This window comes from Monodelphis domestica, chromosome 5, assembly GCF_027887165.1.
Source record: "Monodelphis domestica isolate mMonDom1 chromosome 5, mMonDom1.pri, whole genome shotgun sequence".
Classification (NCBI taxonomy): domain Eukaryota; kingdom Metazoa; phylum Chordata; class Mammalia; order Didelphimorphia; family Didelphidae; genus Monodelphis; species Monodelphis domestica.
In genome coordinates, this window is record NC_077231.1 from 105569497 (window position 1) to 105591169 (window position 21673).

Consider the following 21673-nt stretch of genomic DNA (forward strand, 5'->3'; position numbering starts at 1 on the left):
CCCTTGGTGCTTGTCTTTCTTAGAACTGATATGAAGACAGCAGGTTAAGTGTAAAAAATAAATAAATAAAAGCTGGGTAGCTCGGTGGAGAGCCAAGCCTAGAGATGAAAGGTCCTGGGTTCAAAACTGGCCTCAGACATTTCTCAGCTGTGTGACCCTGGGCAACTCACCTATCCCCCATTACCTAGCCCTTAGCACTCTTCTGCCTTGGAACCAGTACATAGTATTGATTCCAAGATGGAAGGTAAGGGTTTATTAAAAAAAAAAAGCAGAGCAGTGGAAAAAGGGCAAAATTAAATGAGTCACATGACATAATATCACTCCTAATTTCCATTACTTCTTTTAAAGAAGTGAGAGGTATCTGGTATTTGTATATATATATGAAAGCAAACCCATGACCCTTTCCCCTAACAATTGCAATCTTTCTTTTGCTTCCCACAGTTACCAGGTGGTGAGGATAAGTAAGGAATAACCTCTGGATTCTTTTCTTTACAGTATCTTTATTCATTTCAACTATGAAAATTATTTCAGTATTCTTCCCCATAAGAAGCATAATGACTTTCAACTTGCTTGCTAAATATTTTTCATTTTATCTTCACAAAACCATGTGAATAAATTAAGTACATGGTATTGTGTCCACATTTCATCTACACAACCATCTTGTGAGGTTGGAACTTCTAATACTCCTATTTCACAGAGGAAATGGAGATTGAGAAATTAAATCTACAGTATATACTAATTAATGAATACAAATATAAAACATGTTATTATAAGCAAAAAGTTATGATACTATTATTACAACAAAAGATTATATACCACAATTAGGTTAGATTGATTCCATGAATTCAGGGGTGATTAATTATCAGGAAAATAAAAATAATTGTTGTTGTTGAGTAATTTTCATCATGTCTAACTCTTCATGACCTTATTTGGGGTTTTCTTGGCAGTGGAGTGCTTTGCCATTTCCTTCTCTAGCTCATTTTATAGATGAGGTAACCATGTGATAAAAATTATTCTTAATGCTGTATCACTTGATTTTTAATATTAATTTATAACATTGCTTTTTATGTCCAAACCCTTCTCCCATCCCTCACAGTACTAAGAATGTCCTTGCATTCCTTGTCCCAGAGTATCTTCTAAAATTAAGATAATTAAGATTGAGAATGTGAGTTTCACTCTTTCCAGTAAACAGAACTTGCTCCAGACAAATATATCCAGGGGCAGCATGTTTGTGCCTTTGATTTCTTTCATTATTATGAACAATAGAAGTCAAAACTTAATGAAACAACTCAATTTTCAATCAAGATCAGCAAGGATACCAGAATCTTATGATTAGGCATTTGATTCCTGCCCACCCCCATGAGGAGGTTTAGGAGGGGCTGGAAAATATTAGCCCACTGCAAGTAGCCATATGGAAAAATTTCAGATATCATGGAATCACAGTCAGGATTATAGAAGCCCTAGCAATTTATATATTAAAGGACTGGAAGATATGGAATACAATACTCCAAAACACAAAGGATCTAAGGATACTACCAAAAATGAATGATAAAGAGGATTTCCAGGTATCCCTGACCAAAAAAAAAAAACAACCCAGAGCTGTAAAGAAAACTTGATAAGCAAATGTGACACTGTCATGTTGTGGAGGAGAGAAAATGGTAAAAGTCTGCAGCAGAGCTGGAGAAGCTAAGACCAAAGAACCTGTCAATCAAGATGGACAATCTAAATAGAATGGGGACCAGGAAGGACAGCTGAAAAGGAAGAGGCAAACTGAGAAACTTGGTCTTTTGCCCTTGAGACAGAAAGGAGGAAGGACAAAAGTCCTGCTCTCTGGTTTCTCTCTACTATATTACAGTGACTGAATCTTCAAACTGCTGACCAATTTCCCAAATCTGAACTCTATTCCACTATCCTCCAACTTAGGAATTGTTTTAGTATTAGGGAAACCTACCTTTCCCCATCTCCCAAATAAGCCCCCTTACTTAAACTTAGAAAAGAGAGAGAGCATTTTGTTTGGTATACCAAGATACTCACTTTGAGCTGACTTCAGTGCCACTAACAGAAGAATCAACTAAGGGGGAGGGGGGAGGAACAGAAGAGGGAGGTAGAATAGGGAGGGTGAAGGGAGGAAGGAGGGAGGAGGGAGGAGATTGGCAGATCTGAACTTGAATTATCATTTCCCACTTAAAATAATCCCCTAGTACAACACTCAAGAGAAAAATAAAACAATAAGCAGAAAATTAAAAACCTAAGCATTTCAATAATATTGAATTGAATACCTTCATATCTGGGAAGGTGATAATTAAGATACTTAAAATATCTATGATACTCAATATACTTAAGGTACTTAAAGTATTTAAGACAACTAAAATAGTTAAGATACTTCAGAACTTTATTACTACTAAGACAATATGGGATATACATAAAAAGAAAGAAGGAAGCAGAATAGGATGAGTTGAATTCACCCCCCCCCAAAAAAAAAGAAACAAGAAAGAGGAACACATGGGGAGAAGAGAAAAGGAAAGATAGAAGAGGATAAATTATCTCACAAGAAAAGATATCTAAGAGTCAAAAACAGTGGAGAAAAGATGGGGATATGGCAGGCAATATCTGAACCTTATTTTCAGTGAAATTAGCTCAAAGTGGGAATAATGCCTACACTCAGTGAGCTAGAGGGGCAGGAGATAGTGGACAAAAAGGAGGGCAAATTCAGGGAGGTCATGTTTGAACACTAATCATTTGTCAATGGGGAAAGGGCAAAAGAGAGAAGAGGGCAAATGAGGGAAAATAAGATGGAGGGAAACTTAGTAATCATAACTGTGAATGTAAATAAGATTAAATCACTCATAAAACAGAAAAGGATAGAAGCATGGATTAAAAACCCCAATCCCACAATATGCTGTCCACAGGAAACACATTTGAAACAGGGAGACACACACTGAATAAAAGTAAGAAGCTGAGGGCAGTTAAGTGGCTGGGTGGTTAAAAATCTAGTCCTGGAAACAGGAGATCCAGGGTTCAAATCTGGTCTCAAGCACTTCTTAGTTGTATGACCCTGGGCAAGTCACTTAATCTGAATTGTCTAGTGCTTACCACACTTCTGCCTTTGAACCTATATTTAGTATCAATTCTAAGTCAGAAGTTAAGGTTTTTGTTAAGGGGCTGGAACATATCTAATATTTCAACTAAAGTAAACAAAAAAAAAGCAGGGGCAACAATCATCATCTCAGACAAGGCAAAAGTAAAAATTCATCTATTCAAAAGAGATAAGGAAGGTAATTATATCTTGATAAAATGCACCTTAATGAAACAATATCAATACTAAACATATATACACCAAATAGCATAGCTTGCAAATTCCTAAAGAAAAAGTTAGATGAGCTACAGGAAGAAATAGTAAAACTTTCCTACCTCTACTGTCCCCTCTCAGAAGTAGATAAATCCAACAAAAAGAAAGAAAGAAAGAAATTAAGGAGGTAAATAGATATGATGGAATTCTGGAGAAAATTGAATGGGAATAGAAAGAAATATATCTTTTTCTCAGCAGTATGTGGCACCTTTACAAAAATTGACCATATAATATAGCATAAAAACCTCACAACCAAATGTAGATGCAGAAAGTCTTTGACAAAATATAACACTCATCCCTTATAAAACACAGGAATAAATGGAGCTTTCTCTAAAATGATTAATAGAATCTATCTAAACCTATCAGTGAGCATTATTTTTAATGGGGACAAACTAGAAACCTTCCCAATAAGATCAGTGGTGAAGGAAGAAATAAAATAAACCCACATAAATCATCAGCATTTCTATATATTACCAGCAAATTCCAGCAGCAAGAAATGAAAAGAGAAATTCCATTTAAAATTCAAAATAACTCTAGACAATATAAAAAACCTGAGAGTCCACTTGCCAAGACAAATGCAAGAATCATGAACACAATTACAAAACACTTTTCCCACAAATAAAATCAGATTTAAATAATTGGAAAAATATAAATTGTTCATGGATAGGATGAACCATTATAATAAAAATCACAATCCTAACTAAAATAATTTACCTATTTAGTGCCAAACTACCAAAAATTGTTTCCTAGCACTAGAAAAAACAGCAAAATTAATCTAAAAGAACAAAAGGTCAAGAATATCAAGAGAACTGATTTTAAAAATATGATAGGAGTTCTAGCCATACCAGATCACAAACTATTCTATAAAGTGGTAATCACTAAAACATTCTGGTACTAGCTAAAAAACTGGCTAGTGGGTCAGTGGAATAGATTAGGTAACCATAGTTAGCTAGTATTCAAAAAACTCAAAGATCCAGGCTATTAGGGGAAGAACTTGAAAAAAACTTTCAGGAAAACTAGAAAATAATATGGCAGAAATTAGACATTGACCAACATCTAACACCAAGATACAGTCAAAATGGATATTTGATGTAGAAATAAAGGATGATACCATAAATTAAGGGAACATGGAAAAGTTTATCTGTCAGACTTATGGTTAAGGGGAGAATTTATGACCAAACAGGACATAGAGAACATTTTTAAGTGGAGAATTTTGATTACATTAAATAAATAAGGATTTTACAAATGGAACCAATGCACCAAGATTAGAAAGGAAACAACAAATTAAGGAAAAACTTTTATACCAAGTATATCTGACGAAGGCCTCATTTTTCAAATATATAGAAAACTGAGTTAAATTTGTAATGCATTCCCTAAGAGATATATGGTTAAAGGATATGAACAGGATATTCTCAGATGAGGAAATTAAAACTGTCTATAATCATATGAAATACATGCTCCAAATCACTCTTGATTAGAGAAATGCAATTAAAACAACTCTGACATATCACCTCACACTTATCTGATTGGCTAGTATGATTATAAAGGAAAATGATAAAATGATGGAAGTGATATGGGCAAACTGGGACACTGAAAGTGGGACTGTAAATGGATACAACTATTCCAGAGAGCAATATGGAACTACACTCAAAGGGCCATAAAACTATGCCTACTCTCTGATTCGGAACTACTAGATGTGTATCCCAAAGAGATAGGAGATAAGGGGAAAGGACCTACTTGTACAAAAATATGCTCTTTTTGTCATGGCAAGAAAAATTGGAAACTAAAGGGGTATCCAGCAAGTGGGGAATGGTTGAACAAGTTGTGGTATATAGTTGTAATAGAATATTATTGTTCTATAAGAGATAATGAACAGGATGAGTGCAAGAAAACCTGGAAAGACTTATATGAACTGAAGTGACCTGAACCAGAAGAACAATGTATATAGTAATGAAAATATTGTAAGAATATCAACTGTGAAGAACTAAACTATTATCAGTAAAACAACGTTCTCAGATAACCCCAACTGACTCAGGATAAAAAATGCTCTCCATGGCCAAAGAAGGAACTGTTGAGTCAAAGTACAGATCAAAGCATGCCATCTTTCACTTTATTTCCTTCAAGAGTGTTTTATTGTATATGTGATATGTGTCCTCTTTCAATGTTTAAGGAATATGGAAATACATATTGCATGAAAATACTGGCATAACTTATATCAAACTATTTACCATCTCTGGGTGGTATAGAGGGAGGAATCTTGATCACAAAACGACAGAAAATATTGTCATAAATTGTTCCTACATATAATTGAAATTTTTAAAAAAGATTTTAGTGTGACTAAAAGCAATTCATATTTTAAATAGCCAGTAATTTTATTCAGATATATGAAACTACTTTCAAATCAAATTTAGGAAAATAGACTCAATTTTTTCAGGTAATGTAATTTTCCTTTGGAATAAATGGTCCTGTTACAGAATCAAGAATTTGTGTTCTTAAATAATTCTCTATAATCTAGAGATACATAAGAATACAAAGTCATATGACTGAATCAGATACAATTTTAATAAAAACATTCAGTTTTAAAAATTATATCTGTTTTTTCCCCATTTGCCCAAGAATGTTTAAAACTGCTTGGCTAAAAAAGTCCAGGACATTTTTTTAAAGTACAGGAAATCGGGGTGGGGGGAGAATTTTGCTCCTAATTGACTTTAACAGGAAATTTTCAAAATCTTTGTGGGCTAAACAGAAGTACATACCTTTGTGGAATATAGAACATATTCTGAGGTGGGGGTTTATAGAGGACTCCTTCATATACAGGCCATAGCCCACTTAAAATCCTGAAGAGAGAACTTTTCCCACAACCATTGGGACCAGTTATCAGAAGATGCATTCCTTCTTGTACCTAAAATAATTGAAAATGATAAACTGCAATTTTTAAGCCTATGAATGTATTAGGAGACTTCCAAATATTTCTTTCAAAACATTTAATGTTATATCAAAACATGGCATTCATTCAAAAATATTTTAAACCAACTAGTCTAGGAGTTGCAAAGACAAAAATTTGGGTTTGATAGAAGGAAAACCCCTTAAAACAATTATAGTTAAATAAACAAAGTGGATGGGGGCTGCCTTAGCAGGCAGTGAGTTCTCCTACAAGCAAAGGCTTAACAATCACTTGTCAGATATGTTGGAGAGAACATTCCTGCTCAGGTATGAGTAGGACTAGTTGGCTTCTAAGGTCCCTTCTAATTCTGTGCAAGATATTCCACTAGATATTTTATCTGTATCTACATAATAATACCAGAAAGCCATAATCAATCAAACAATCAAAACATCTTCCATGAAACAAAGGAAAATGTTTATCATGGCTAATATAATAAATTACATCTTCCTCGAAGCTCTGTAGGACAAAGAACTTTTTTTTAAAGCCAAGGAAAATAATAATGAACTATGATTCTGGATCATCAAAATTCAGAGGAAGTACTTAATAAGGACACTCCTTTCATATTTGAGATGGATTATATCTATGGACAAAAATAATTACTTGAAAAACGTGTTTTAAAAATTATTAAGAATGTTACTACCATTTTTTTCACTGGATTTGTGGTTTCACTGATATCTATCTTGGTGAGGGAATTTTACCTGGAAATGTAGATCAACAATCAGGGTCTTGAGATACTTAGAAATTAAGTTGCTCAGAGTGAAAAAGTTAGCATGTGTTGGAGGCAGGACTTTAACACAGATTTCCTGATTCATAGACTGACTTTTTAATCCACTGTAGCATGGTACCAACTGGTTAAAATAAATCCCATACTGTTCAAATCATATCTGTTAGATAATTCCTTGTAGCTTCTTGTTTTCAAATTAAAATTTAAGCAATTAATTTTTATCAATTGATTATAGTTCTTTAAGAGAATGAAAAGTCTCTCCTTTGAAGCAGAAAAAACAAGTTTTACATTCTAGTACTATGTTGATTATGATAAAATAATAATAGCATTTATATCATACTTTAATGCTTGCAAAGCACTTCAAAATAGTATTTCATTTTAACTTTAAATTTCATGGATGGGGAAACTGAAGCAGAGAGAAATTAAATGAACTGTCTGAGGTTACACCACTAGTAAATATCCAAGGCCAAATTTGCACTTAGATCTATCTGACTTCAGAGCTATGCCCTGTGACATCTAATTGCTTCAAGTATAGTACTGAAGGGAGGCAGCTAGGGATACTTGGTGGATTAGAACCCAGGAGCTCCTGGGTTCAAATCTGGTCTCAGATATTTCCTAGTTGTGTGACCCTGGGCAAGCCATTTAATTCCCATTGCCTAGTCCTTACTATTTTTCTGCCTTGGGCCCAATATACAACATTGATTGGAAAGTAAGCGTTAAAAAAAATAGTATTGAAGATAGGATATGTCTTTGCAGCCTCAAACAAAAAATTAGTTTCCAATGGCACAATGGAGTGCTTCCTGAAAGAATCACATCCTCTGAAGAATGAATGAATGAGATGAGAGCACTATTGAAACTCTGTATTTCTACTATGATCTAATGGCTTCTAACAATTCACCATGTAAAAATGAATGGTGTATATGAAAGGAATGTAAAAAAAATAAACCCATAAATACACTTAATTTTAAGTATATTAACTTATAAGTTATATAACACAATACTAAGTAATTGGAAATATAATAACAAACAGTTCATCAGAGATTTAATATACAGAATCCATTTTGAAGATCATTTGGTTCAATCCCTTCATTTTATAAGTGAATAAAATTAGACTAAGAACTGTTAATTAATTTGCCCAAAATCATGAAATATATATATATAATAAAATAATACTTTAATATGGTTTATAAAGAGTTAAATCATATTATCATCCTGATTTTGCAAATAAGAAAATTGAGACTGAAAGAGATTAAGTGACTTTCCTAAGTCCACCAAAAAGTTTCAAAGCCAGTGCTCCAAAACAAGTCCCTCTCCAGACTCATTTTCTGGTACTCCTAATATAATAGGTAGCAGCATTCAAACCCAGGTCCTCTGGCCCCAAATCCACAGTTCCTTCTATTTCATCAATGGAAGTTGAATTTCTTTCTAAGGAAACTGAAGTCATGTTTACATTTCTCCAGTATTTTAATTTCTCTTAGTAAATTCCTATTACAGATTTTTTTTTTAATTTGGCCTAACTGGATCTTGTTTTCATAGCCCAGAGTTAAATGAATGTAAGGGAAAGGATGTAACCTTTAATTTTCCTTTGTGTACTCATTCCAGGAATACCTAGAGGCAGCTAGAAAGTATAATGGGTAAAACACTGGACCTGGAGTCAGAAAGATTTGAGTAAAAATCTTGCCTCACACATTTATGTGCTATTTGCTTCAAAATACAATTTCTCTCAGCCTTCGATCTGTAAAATAGGGGTAATAACAACAGAACAACATTGTTCTAAGGTTCAAATGAGATGTCATATCTGTTTATATGTGAATGTATATATCATATATATTTATATATATTTATGTATATATCATATATATACACACAAACACATTGCACACTATAAGGGTTAATTGGTGGGAGTTTGACAAAAGTGAGGGGAGCAATTTGATAAAACAGTTTAATTCAAGAGGTACAGAAAGGAGGAAAGAGAGATTATTACTCTAATAATTTATGATTATACCTAAATTCCTAATACTAACTAAAATTTCTTAAAAAACCTGACTCTAATTGTCTTCAAGGACAGGTTCTTCTGCCAGGCCAGGCCAGACCTAATCTAACCTACTCTACCTATAAATTTATTCACTAATTCCCTACCTATACTAATAAATGTTCATCACCTGTGAACTCCTTAAATCTGTTTTCTCAATCCCAACTGTCAGTAGTCAAAACTGTCAGAACCCAAGAGACAGAAAACCTGCTCCTTCAAGGTCCAGAGACCAACTGTCAACTGATTCTTTCCTTATATATCTCTCTTGTCTCCTAGGTAATAGAATCTTCGGCTCTCTCTCACAGACACCTGTCAGTTTATACTTAGAAATCCTTCTGTTCTTGTCTTTTAAAGAGACAGTGGGAGAGATTAAGAAAATCCCTTTAACAACAGTAAATGGAGCACCAGGCATGGAGTCAGGCAGACCTGGGTTCAAACTAGCCTCAGACATTTCAAGTTTTGTGAACCTGGGCAAGTCACTTAACCCCAATTGTCTAACCCTTACTGCTCTTCTGCCTCCTAAGATAGAGAGAGTTTTACATAATATAGATAGGGAAATCCTAAATGTTACATCAATACTATCTATTATTATTAGAAAGAATGAAGTCAAATTGTTACAATTCCTGAAATAGTAGCTCTCCTTGCTGAAAGCCCTCACTGTGAGCTACACTACGCTGAACAGAGTTGGTAAACTAGTATTTATTAAGTATCTACTCTCTGTACAAGACTCTGAGCAAAGGTTTGGGAATGCAAAGAAATCTCTGAAAAAAAATTCTCTGCTCTTGAAGAGCTCATAGTCTAATGACAAAATGTAAATAACTTTCTACAAACAAGACATTTGCAGGATAAATTTATATGCTGGATAATTTTGAGGTAATTTCAGAAGAAACTAAGAATGAGGGGGAATTTTTTACTGAGAAAACTCAGAATTTAAATTTGTGTCATTCTGGGTTATTTAGAAAAAACAGATAATTATGATAGATAGATAGATAGATAGATAGATAGATAGATAGATAGATGATAGATAGATAGATAGATAGATAGATAGATAGATAGATAGATAGATAGAAATATGAGGAGGAATTCAGGAACCTTGTTAATTTTAATAAATAGAAACATTATGAATTTATCCTGGTTTACTCATCCTGACAAGAAATAGTGTTATGAAGGACAGAAAGGTTATAAGGGCTTTAAATAATGATAAAGGATTAAAACATACTGTTTACCAGAAGCTACTGTGGAGTGGATAGAGATCAGCCCTCAGAGTTAAGAAGAACTTGGTTAAAGACCTACTTCTAATATGTCCTGGCTCTGTAACCCTGGGGAAGTCACTTAGCCTGGTAATGCCCCCAGAAACATTAAGATTACAAAGTGCAGAGCATGAACTGCTAAATCTTCATTAGTTTTAGTCATTTTTTCATTTGAATTTAATTCATCAACATTCATTAAAGTAATTAATACTTGTTATTAAAACAGAATTTCATATATTTTACTTTTATAATATTTCAGAGCAATCTATCAAATACTTTTATCTGCTTTAATAGTGAAGGGCTAAGAATTTAGATTAATATTCTTTCAACACAATTTATACAAGAGTAAGAACTAAAGATCAAATCCAGATTTATTATCTTCTGCATAGTCTTTCTAATAATAGTCACTGTTACATAAAGCAGTAATCATAGCTATGTTAGGATAAAACTTGTAAATGGCTTGTAAATTACTAGTATATTTTAGCCATGACAACATTACAATATAGGCTTATGTTTTAGAGTAATTCACATAAGAACAATACAATAAATGACATTTTATTTTCAGATATTCATTTTTAAGGAAAATTATTGCTCCTGTCTCTGATTTGACTTTCAAACTATAAATATAGAATTGGAAATTAAATATTTCTTTTTTACTGTTTTTAGAAGAAGAAATTGCATTATCTGCTCCTATTTGCAACTGAGATTCTCTTTCTTCATTTCCCATCTTTTTCATATATATTCCTTCAGATAATTAACACAATTAATATGAATTCTGAGATAGTTTGTACTAATGTGATTGCAACAATTAGAAAATTCTTGAATAAATAGTATAAATAATAAATAAATTAACTTACTTTGAAGTTTAACTTAGAAACAACCACTTCACCAGCTGGTGTTATAATTGGAACATTTTCACAAATAATTCCATGGTCAACATCAATAACTTTTCCTAAAAGTTAAGAAAAATTAAAAATTTGAAAAGCATCACTTTGATCAATCAGTTTGATATATGACTACAAATGTAAAGTATATTTATAAAAATAAGTTAATTTCAAAATAGTTCCTAAAGTTACAAAAACAAATGTCAAGGTCAGTTTTTGGAGGCAAATCAAGTGTGGTTTTGGACATTTTGGCAAATGTAATTATACTAATTATTCTCAAACAGTTTATAATTTTTAAATTTTATTTTAAACTTAATAGGATTGTTTGTTTTTAAAGTAGACTTTAGTATATTTGTTTTATTATTTTACCCACAAAATATTTTCTTCTGTGGTTTTTCTTCTATACGATGATACTAAATAAAAAGTAATATTAAGAGCTTTTTTAATCATGCAATAAAAAAATACAATAAATAAAAATACAAAATACAAAAAATACAATAATAAGAAAACTAAACAATTGAAATAAGGATTATTATGTGAAAGCATATACTCAAACTAGTGGATTTTGAAAAAATTGACTTTGGATAAAAGTATGAAATAGTTCATTACATGTTACTTATGCAACAATATAACAGGTATCTTTAAGTTAAAATATCATGACATTCATGCTAAAGCACCAGGAAATATGAATTTAAATTTTAAACAACTCTTTCTGTCACATGCATAATTCACAAAGATGTCTCTAGTAAATTTGTCACAGGTCAAATATTTTAATTTAAGGGTAATGTATTTCAACAGCTTTTGATTTGCAAAGGAGCATTTACTATGCCTGGTTAAAGGCACTGGCATCTTATAAAAAGCATTTTTGATCATTAAATAATGAAATATTTTAATATAGGGAAATTTTTAAAATTTAATTTATTACCTTTGATTTCCAAGGTATCACTGAGAGGTAATTCTATTTTATCTCCAATCCTCGTAGGATTTTCAGTGTCTTGAAAAGTAGTCCTTTTATAAATACCTTTGTTTACTTCATCAAAGACCCAAAACATATTGTACACTCGAGCAGTATAGCCTGCTAATTCAGTGATCTAAGAAATAAAACATTTGTTAATATTACACTCTTAATTACCAAATAAATTTACTAAATTAATAAATAAAATTACTAAATAATTTTTCCATTTTGTCAAATTCTTAGTCTATTATTTAATGATGATAAAATATTCATTAATACAACAATTCTTTTTTTTCTTTTTAAAGAAATTTTTTTATTATTTTATTTTATTAGGTCATTTTCAAACATTATTCATTGGAAACAAAGATTTTTTTCCCTCCCCCCTCCTGCCACCCCTCCCATTGCCAGCACGTGATTCTTCTGGGTATCACATGTGTCCTTGATCTGAACCCATTTCCACAATTCTTATTATAATTAAACTAATAAATGTACAAACAAAAATGACAAAATTTAAAAATAAATTTAACTGAATATATTTAAAACAATAAAGTATTATTATCCCGAACTCTTTTTGCTTTAAAGACCCCAGGTTCCAGAGAAATTTACTGTGTTAACCTAATATATAGTTCCAGTGCTTGACGTTTTGGACTTTATCTTGGGTACACAAACTAAAAATTCCATTTTTGCCTTAATATTATATCTAAGTTCACCAACACCAACCAGTCTCCCTGAGCAACCTTTTACTTCTGCCTTTCTAGTGAATCATTTGTAACCTGAATTGATGACTCTAAACCCTTAGCTACTACTTCTGGTTGACTGACTAGATATACTATCTTGGTAAATTAACTTTGCTTCACAAGCATTCTTACTAAAATTTTCTTGTGTTGTAAAATCAGTGTAAGAGGGCAAGACTTGCTTATGGATATCAGTCTTTAATATTTAATATTCCCTGACAGGTTTCAGTCTGAGAGATAAAATGGAAGCTTGGGAGGAACTGGTCTCTGGTCATGCATGACTAAGTGGCTAATACTATATGAAAACAAAAAGTTCTCTAAATGGATGTGGAAGCCAAAACTATTGACTCAGACTTGCTGAGCCAGAACTTTAATGAGTATATAAAAAAAGGCCATCAGTTCATCTGTTCTTTTCTTCTGTGCCTTTGATAAGACAGGATTGCCAGAAAACCAGGAAGGGGGGCAGTCCTGTTTCCTACCTGATGATGGCTGCTGGGAGCACCTGGATGCTTCTTTCTCTGTTCATTTTGTTTTGATCTTAGGCAAGTAAGTATTACAAGATGAGTGAATTTAGAAAACTTTGTGAGTTTTGAAGATCCAGACATCTATCTATCAGAGGTCCCACTGGACACCAGAGCTGAATGGTATAAGTTGCACTGGCCACCAGAACAATGATTGATGGTAGTGGAAATGACTATAAACAAATCTATACAGTCGCCAAAGTATGCATCAGCTTCATGGAGCTTGACCACTCATGGCAGAAAGGAAAGCTAGCATTATACACAAGAAATGTCATTCTCCATTTTTCATCAGCAGCTCTGCTTGGTTTAGTCTCATGGGAATATCATGCTTCCCCCAGGATAAGCTGATCGCCTAACATCTCATCACCATGGAGACTGACTAAGTTTTTTTTTATTCAAAACCATCTCAGATCCCTCAGATGTCTCTCCTCTCCAACTGGAGAGCCAGAGGGTGGGACAGTCAATTCCACCCAAAATCTTCTTTTATAGTGGGCCCAGAACTTTCCAGGTAACTCTCCATTTTCAACGAGTAGCTGTTTAGTTTAAACTGCAGAGAATATCATACCTTTCAAAACCACACCCCACTCCTATCTTTCACCTTCCCTTTGTATCTGGTCTCCACCATTAGCCTGTAAGCTCCTGGAAGTCAAGGATTGTATCCCTTGTTCTTGTTTGCAGAGTTTAGCACAGTTTCAGACACATAATAGGCTCTTAGTGTTTACTCAATTAAATTTATTGAACCCAAAGTCAGCAGCACCTTCAAGAAGTATGATCTCTTGTGGCAGAAAGAAAAGCTAGCATTGTACTCCAGAAATGCACTGATTATCGGAACCTAGCAGAGGCATACACCTCTGTGGAATTTCATTAGGACTCTTTAAGGATTTCTGGGGTTAGACACATATTATTTATGCATAGACCTTGCAACTATCATAGTTTAAGTCTATATTTATACATTGTTTATACTTTGATTATATGCTGGAAGACTGCACCCCAATTTTAGGAAGATGTTTTATAACAATTATTTTTGCCTTATTTTCAGAGTAAACTCTCTTTATAAGGATTAATTGAGTTTGAGAATCAAGATCAACAGTACTAGAATGCCAGACTCAATAGCAAACCCTAAATCAGAAGTAGTTAATCACCCCTCTGGGGATGCCAAACTTTGGGTGGTGGTACAGTTTGGGGAAATGCTCCCAGAGTAGCTACTACCTTGATATCAGGTACAACACCAAATTCTTTACATGGAAAGTTCAGTTCTATATGATAGCTGGTAGATGAAACCAATAGTGGAAAGACAGAAGGCAGAGCCATGATGATTGAGTAGGAGGAAAAAGATCTCCTCCACAAGCTCTTCCACACAGATGTAGAAAATGCAAACAAATGAGTACTAATTGGGAAACCTAAAAAAAATCCTGAGTCATTTTTCTAGCCCAAATTGACCTGCAGTGGTAGATAGAGAAGTCTGCAGGAATTGAAGAGAGTCTGGACAGGGATGATGACATGAAGCATTCCATCACAGTCATTGAAACAGGTCCAAGGCCATGCAGCTGGGTACAAAGAGGTCTCAGCTCCAGCACAGACCTTGTGCCTAGTTCAAGAATGCTACTACCTAGTTCTCTGCCACAGATCCAAAGTAGACTGGGAAGATATGCTAGGGAGTTCCATCCCAGTGTTAAGAAGTGGTCACGATCCCTAGGCTGTATAAATGATCGAGGAGCAAATTCAAAAGCAAGTATCAGCAATATGGTCTTGGTTCTAACCCCTAGCCCAGTCTAATGTCCACAGAAATAAAAAGTGAAATAGTTTCAGACTGAAGGGGAAACTTTCAGTTTTGTAATTCTGAACTAGCAGGGATTTCCAGCTAGTTCAAAGTGACTGAGCCCAGCAATAGCCAGTTGCAGTGCCAACTGAGGCAAGCCTAAAGATGTGTTGATCAAAGGTTAAGTATTTGTAGAACTCTGACTGGGAAGGCAACAATTGAACTTTTCCTTGGATTGAACTCTTTGAGAGCACTAAAAGCTTTCTTGGTCTCAGCCTAAGCTTTCTCTAAGATCTTAGAATAACATAACACTTAATACACCAGGAAAACAGTGGCAGGACCCCAGGATGTATGGTCAGCTCAGACATTCCCTTTATATATGTACAGAACTTGTCCTTAATATAAAGTAATCTGGAAGCAGCCTACAAGAATGAAGGGGAAAAAAGAATCACAGGATAAAAAAAAAAGCTAGTATGGTGTCAGGGATCCTCAAGACACAAACCCAGAAGAGAATGACTCTAAAATATTTACAAGCAAGTTCTCAAAGAAAAACACAGGTTGGTACAAGTTCAAATAGAATTCCTGGAAGAGATGAAGCAAAGTTTTTAAAAGTTAAAATTATTTACTTTTGTAAATGAAATTACAATCCTAAAGGAAAACAGTCCTGAAAAACAAAAGGCAACTTTGGAAGAAAAATAAGAAAGGAATTAACAGCTTGACAGAAGAGGTATAAAACCTTATGGATTTATTAATAATTTATATTGTATAAAATAGGAAATAGTGAAACCATGAAACAATAATAATTAATAAAAATAAAGTAAAAAACTGAAAAACAGAAAAAATGGAAAGTATTCCATGGCAAAAACAACTGACATGGAAAATGGATTTGGGAGAGGTAATTTCAGAATTACTGAAATACTTAAAAGCAAAAAACAACAACAACAACCCAAAGGTGTATTATTTCATGAAATTGTAAAATAAAATTTCTCAGATATTTTAAAACCAGAGAATAATATATAAATAGAAAGAACACACCAGTAATGAACTAAAAGAAATCCTAAAATGAAAGTTCCCAGGAATAATATTGTCAAAATTCAAAATTTCCAAATAAAAGAAACAACAGTGCAAGCAGAAAAAAATTCAGGAACTAAGGAATCAGTCATAATTACAAAAGATTTCTCAACTATCCTTCTAAGAAACAGATAGCATGGAATATGACATTCCAGAAGGCAAAGGATAGAGGATTATAGTTAATAATAATATATCCAGCAAAACTAAGCATAATCCTATAGAGGAAAAATGGACCTTCAATGATATATATAGGATTTCAAGCACACCTGATAAAAATACCAAAGATAAATTAAATTTGTGAAATACAAACATAGAAACCAAAAGAAACACAAAAAAGTAAACATAAGTGAGTGAGCAATCATAAGAAAATTAAACAAAAGACAAAATATAATAGGGTCTCTTATCCCCGGTTCTTCTTTATACAGTTTCATTTATCTGCAGTCAACCATGAGCAGGGCAAGAAAGTGCTGGAGACCTGCCCATGGTTTCATTCACTGGATTAGTGGTACTCCCTGGCCTCAGGCTCTTCTGCTTTCACTCTCACCTTTTTTGGCTTTCATTTTTTAAGGATTTTTTTGGAGGGAGGCCCCAGAACCCTGAGGCAAGAGTGAAGAGACAGAACACACACACACACACACACACACACACACACACACACATTTATTTATTTATTTATTTACTAGACTAATTCATGATTGAGTCATTTTGATTTGGTATCAAAGTGTTTCCTGTAATTACTTTCTTATATATAGGAAAATATCTATCTATCATTGTGATTTTTAAATTTCCTCCATCTTGCTTGGTCTAGCACCCAAGAATGTGCACACCCACACTACTACACAGGCATGTGCTAGCTAATGACAAATCAGAAACAACTGACTGCCCCCCTGGGCTGCCCTAAGCCAAGCTTGAACCACCACTGGCAGGTGTGAGGCACAGGAAGTGAGGTAGAGAACAGCCTCTGGAGTTTGCTCACTTCCTGTGGACAGGGCTAGATGCGGTTGGATTCTGGAGCTTGAACAGGGAGGAGGCAGACAGCTTTCCTTCAAATTGGTCACGTGAGTGAAAGGACTGACTCCCTTCCTTGCCTTGGCCCTCCAAGGCCTAAAACTCCCTCTGGCTCTGCCAGGAGGTTGAGTGAACCTCTTCCTTCTCTCCCTCTTCCCTTCTCTCCCTCTTTCTCTCCCTCTAATAATTTCTTACTCCCATTGTAATTAAACTACCATAAAACTCCATTCTGACTTGAGTGTTTCATTTTGGAATTTCTTAAGTGAATTCCTTGGCGACCTTAAATTAATATATATCAGTCTTTAAAAGTGATTTCCATATCACACCATCCATCCATCTCCTCTGTCTGTCTATCTATTTGTCTCTTCTATCTAACCATCTATCTATCCATCAATCTATCTATTCATCATATCTCTAAACATAGATATACATATATATGACATTTTTATTCCTCCAAACATGTATACTTGGATGGGAAACATACTTTTTTCTATATATTTACAAATATGTGATTTCTTCCCCAAATGCAGGTATTTGCTTATATGAGTGGTTTCAGCCATTCCCTGTAGGTCTTGGAACATAATACTTATGGCCTCACTATATTTACATTCTAATACAAGTAGATGACATGTGTCTCCACAAAATTCTATCATCAGGGGCCATAATAAGAGTCTAATTAGACAAAAGGGGTGTTCTTGGTTCTGTTATATTTTGATAACTATCAAAGAAGAAAGGAAAGGGAGAAGAGGGATGTACTGGGAGTGGAGTGAGGAGAAGAAAAAGAAAGAAAATTATTTCATATGAACAGGGTGTGCAAGAAATCTATACAAATAAGGAGTAATGGGTAAAAGGAGTAGGTAACCATTGAACTTCACTGTCATTAAAACTAAGAAGGAAAGAATATATATATGTGTATATATATATATATATATATATATATATACTCACACAAACAGTGTTAGAAACAGAAATATATTGGGAAATTCATAGGGACACAAGAGGTAAAAGGTAGAAGAGAGAGGAGGAAATAAGAGGGAGAATAGATTAAGAAATGGATAAGCAGAATAAAATCTACCTTCTAAGGAGAGAGGAAGGGAAGCAAAGAATGTGTAGGCTATGGATGAGGACTGGCACAGATCTCACCATCCTCTTCTTATTAATAAAGAAGGAGTAGGAAATAAAGAGAAGGTAAAATAGAATATAGTATGGAGGAACATATACAATTATAAAATCTGTGAAATTGAATAGGATGAACATACCATACCCATAAAATTCATCAATCAACAAGCATTTGTTTCACCTGCTTTGTTCTAGGCACTGTGCTAAGTTTTGAAGAAGACAGTAGAATAGATTAAAAGGCAAAATCCAATGCTATGTCCTTTACAAGAAACAAATTTTAGGTAAAAAGATGCACACAGATAAAATAAGGAGCTGGAGGATAATCTATTATGTATCAGCTAAAGTAAACAGAACGGTGATAGCAAACATGATCTCAGACAAGGAAACAGTAAAAATGAACTTAAATAAAAGGGATAGACAGAGAGACAATATTTTGCTAAAAGTCACCAGAAAAAATATGAATATCAATACTAAACATATATGTACCAAGTGGCATTGCATCTAAATTCTGAAAGGAAAAGTTAAATTAAAGGGAGAAAAAAGACAGCAAACTAGTCGTTGAAGGCTTCAACTTCTCTTTTTCAGATAATATAAATCTAACCAAAACCTTACCCCCTATTGTTTCCCCTCTTCCTCTTTGGTGTCTTTTGTCAGAGACTAGTCTTTGGGGATTGCCCTTGAAGGGAGGGCCTGGGGGGGGGGGAGGCTGGCTTAGGGGAGAGAGATGCTGGGCTGGCTGCTTCTCTGAGGTTTCTTTTTTCTTTTTTTGGTATTCATTCGCATTCATTTTTTTTTCTGGAAAAACCAACAGGATAATAAAATGAAAGTCCTGAATAGAATATTAGAAAAGTTGGATATGATAGAGGTCTAGAGAATTTTGAATGAGAATAGAAAGGAGTGATTATGCACAAAAATAGATATGGATATTGATAGTTATAAAGATATAGATTTTGTAGCTGTATAAGGCATTTTCACAAGACCTAAAGGAGTATTAGGGCACAAAGATCTTACAAGCAAATGCAGAAAAGCAGAAATGTTAATTGCAACTTTTATGTACCACAATGCAATAAAAGTTATATTCAATAAAGGACTACTGAAGAAACAATTTTAAATTATTTTTAGAAATTAATCCTATATAATGGATGTATCAGAGAAGAATTCATAGAAATTATCAATAATTTCAATAAAGATAATGACCCAGGGCTGCTAAGAAACTCACTGGTAGAGAGCCATGCCTAGAGACAGAAGATCCTGGATTCAAATTAGACCGGAGACACTTTCTAGTTGTGTGATCTTGGGCAAGTCACTTAACCCCAATTGCCTATCCTTTTCCACTCTTTTTCCTTGGAACCAATACTTAGTGTAGCTTCCAAGATAGAAGGCATGGGTTAAAAAAAAAAAAAGAATGACACAGCAAAGTAAGATGCATATCAATTTATATCATAACATCAATATTATAATAATGAGTAATTTCAAAGATTTTTGAGCTGAGGCAGAGCCAAGACAGTGTAGTAGCAAGAAAGCAATACAGCAAGCCCTCATTCTCCCCAATTACTCCAAATAACTATTTAAAAAAGGCACCAGACTGAATTCTGATGGGGAAGACCAAGAAGAAGCCATAATGAGTCATTTTTTTCCAGCTTAGGAGAGCAAAGGGAAATGGACAGAGTGACCTATGGTCACTGGAGAAGAGGTCTGGTTAGGAGCACATGGACACAAGGAACATTCAAGCACAAGAGAGATGCCCCAGAGCACAGTCTCATAACAGGGCAGAGCTACTTGAATAAGTGCCATCTGGAAGTGTCATTACCCAATACCCAGTTTCAGGTCACAGATCTGGGGTAAACTACTGAGAAGCCCTGTGCCCAGGGACAGCCTTCCAGAATAAGGAGAATTGGGATAAAAGGCAGCAGTGCAGCTCCCAGACTTTAAGAGCAGAGGAGAATCTCCATGCCAAATTCTACCCCAATCTGAAGCCTGCAAAGGAAAAACCAGGGCAGGAATCACAAAAGAAATAGGAGCTTGCAGTCCTGTCACAGAACCAAGGATGCTTTTCAACCAGTTTACAGTGACTGCATTCAGCAATAGTCTATTGTCAGGTCAGGCACTGGTGCAGCTCAGAGCAATGGGGAAAAATCAAACTCTGCAGACTTTTTGCTTTGGAAGTACTGAAAACATGTAGATCTCCAGCCTAATCTGTCCCTGAGAGTCTGGTATAACAATATTCAATACCCCAAGAAAGCAGAAACAAGACAAACTCAGAACTTTTCCTCCAGAAGTATACAGAGCTCAGTTCAAAATCAGGAAACAGACTGGAAAAATTATCAAATTAAAAAAGAAACCCACCATAAAACAGCTATTATGATAACAGGGAAAATCAAGACACAAACTCAGAGGAAGAAAGTGACCCCCAAACGTATACCATTAAGCCCTCAAATTGCAAAATAGCTGGGGCACAAGTTCAAGAGAATTCCTGGAAGAAATGAAGCAAGAATTGTTTTTAGTTTAAAATATTTCTATAAAAAGTAAAACAAGACTAGGGGGTCAAATTGGAAAATAAATTAGGAAAAAAAAAGATGAGAACGGGAATTAGCTTGAATTAAATATAAGATTTTTTAAAGACAAAAAAAACTCACTCAAAATTGAAATGGACTAACTAGACATCAATGATTCCATGAGACAACATGAAATATTAAAAGTCAAAATATTGAAAAAATGAACATCCATAATTCCAGATACTTGGGAAAAAAGAACAATATAGGAACCTACTAAATTCCTTCTATAATATAAATGTAGTGGGGGTAGCTTGGTCGATCAGTGGATTGAGAGCCAGGCCTAGAGAGGGGAGGTCCTGGGTTCAAATCTAGCTTCAGACACTTCCTATTGTGTGACCCTGGGCAAGTCACTTGACCCCCATTGCCTAGCCCTTACCACTCTTCTGCCATGGAACCAATACACAGTATTGATTCCAAGATGGAAGGTAAGGGTTTTAAAAAAATAAATATAAATTTAAAAAATATATATATGTATATATATATATGTAAATGTAGTTCTAATACCTAAACTACAGATAGTCAAAATCAAGAATTAAAATTCCAGACTATAGTTTCTCTAATGAATTTCAGTGCAAAAATTGCAAATAAAATATTGGTAAAGAAACTACAACACCAAGAATATTCACCATTATAAGGCTGAATTCAGACGAGGAATGTAAAGAAACTTCAACATTGGCAAAAATAACAATAATTAATGCTATTTTAAAAAACAACATGCAATTACATCAAGAGATATAGAAAGTTTTTTTGACAAGATAAAACACCCAT

General features: G+C 34.1%; 1 protein-coding gene across 3 annotated transcripts in view; it reads right to left on the minus strand.

The window, feature by feature from the left end:
* Positions 1-21673, minus strand: part of ABCD2 (ATP binding cassette subfamily D member 2) — a 113476-nt gene that overhangs the window by 77884 nt on the left and 13919 nt on the right. For all 3 annotated transcript variants that reach the window (XR_008912159.1, XM_001367263.5, XM_056799010.1), the window contains exons 4-6: positions 12109-12274; positions 11157-11251; positions 6106-6251 (exon numbers count right to left, since the gene is read on the minus strand). Coding sequence is in view for 2 of the 3 variants with exons in the window: in XM_001367263.5 (XP_001367300.2) it covers positions 6106-6251; positions 11157-11251; positions 12109-12274 (407 nt within the window). In the remaining variant the exon portion in view is untranslated. The remainder of the gene's footprint in view (positions 1-6105; positions 6252-11156; positions 11252-12108; positions 12275-21673) is intronic.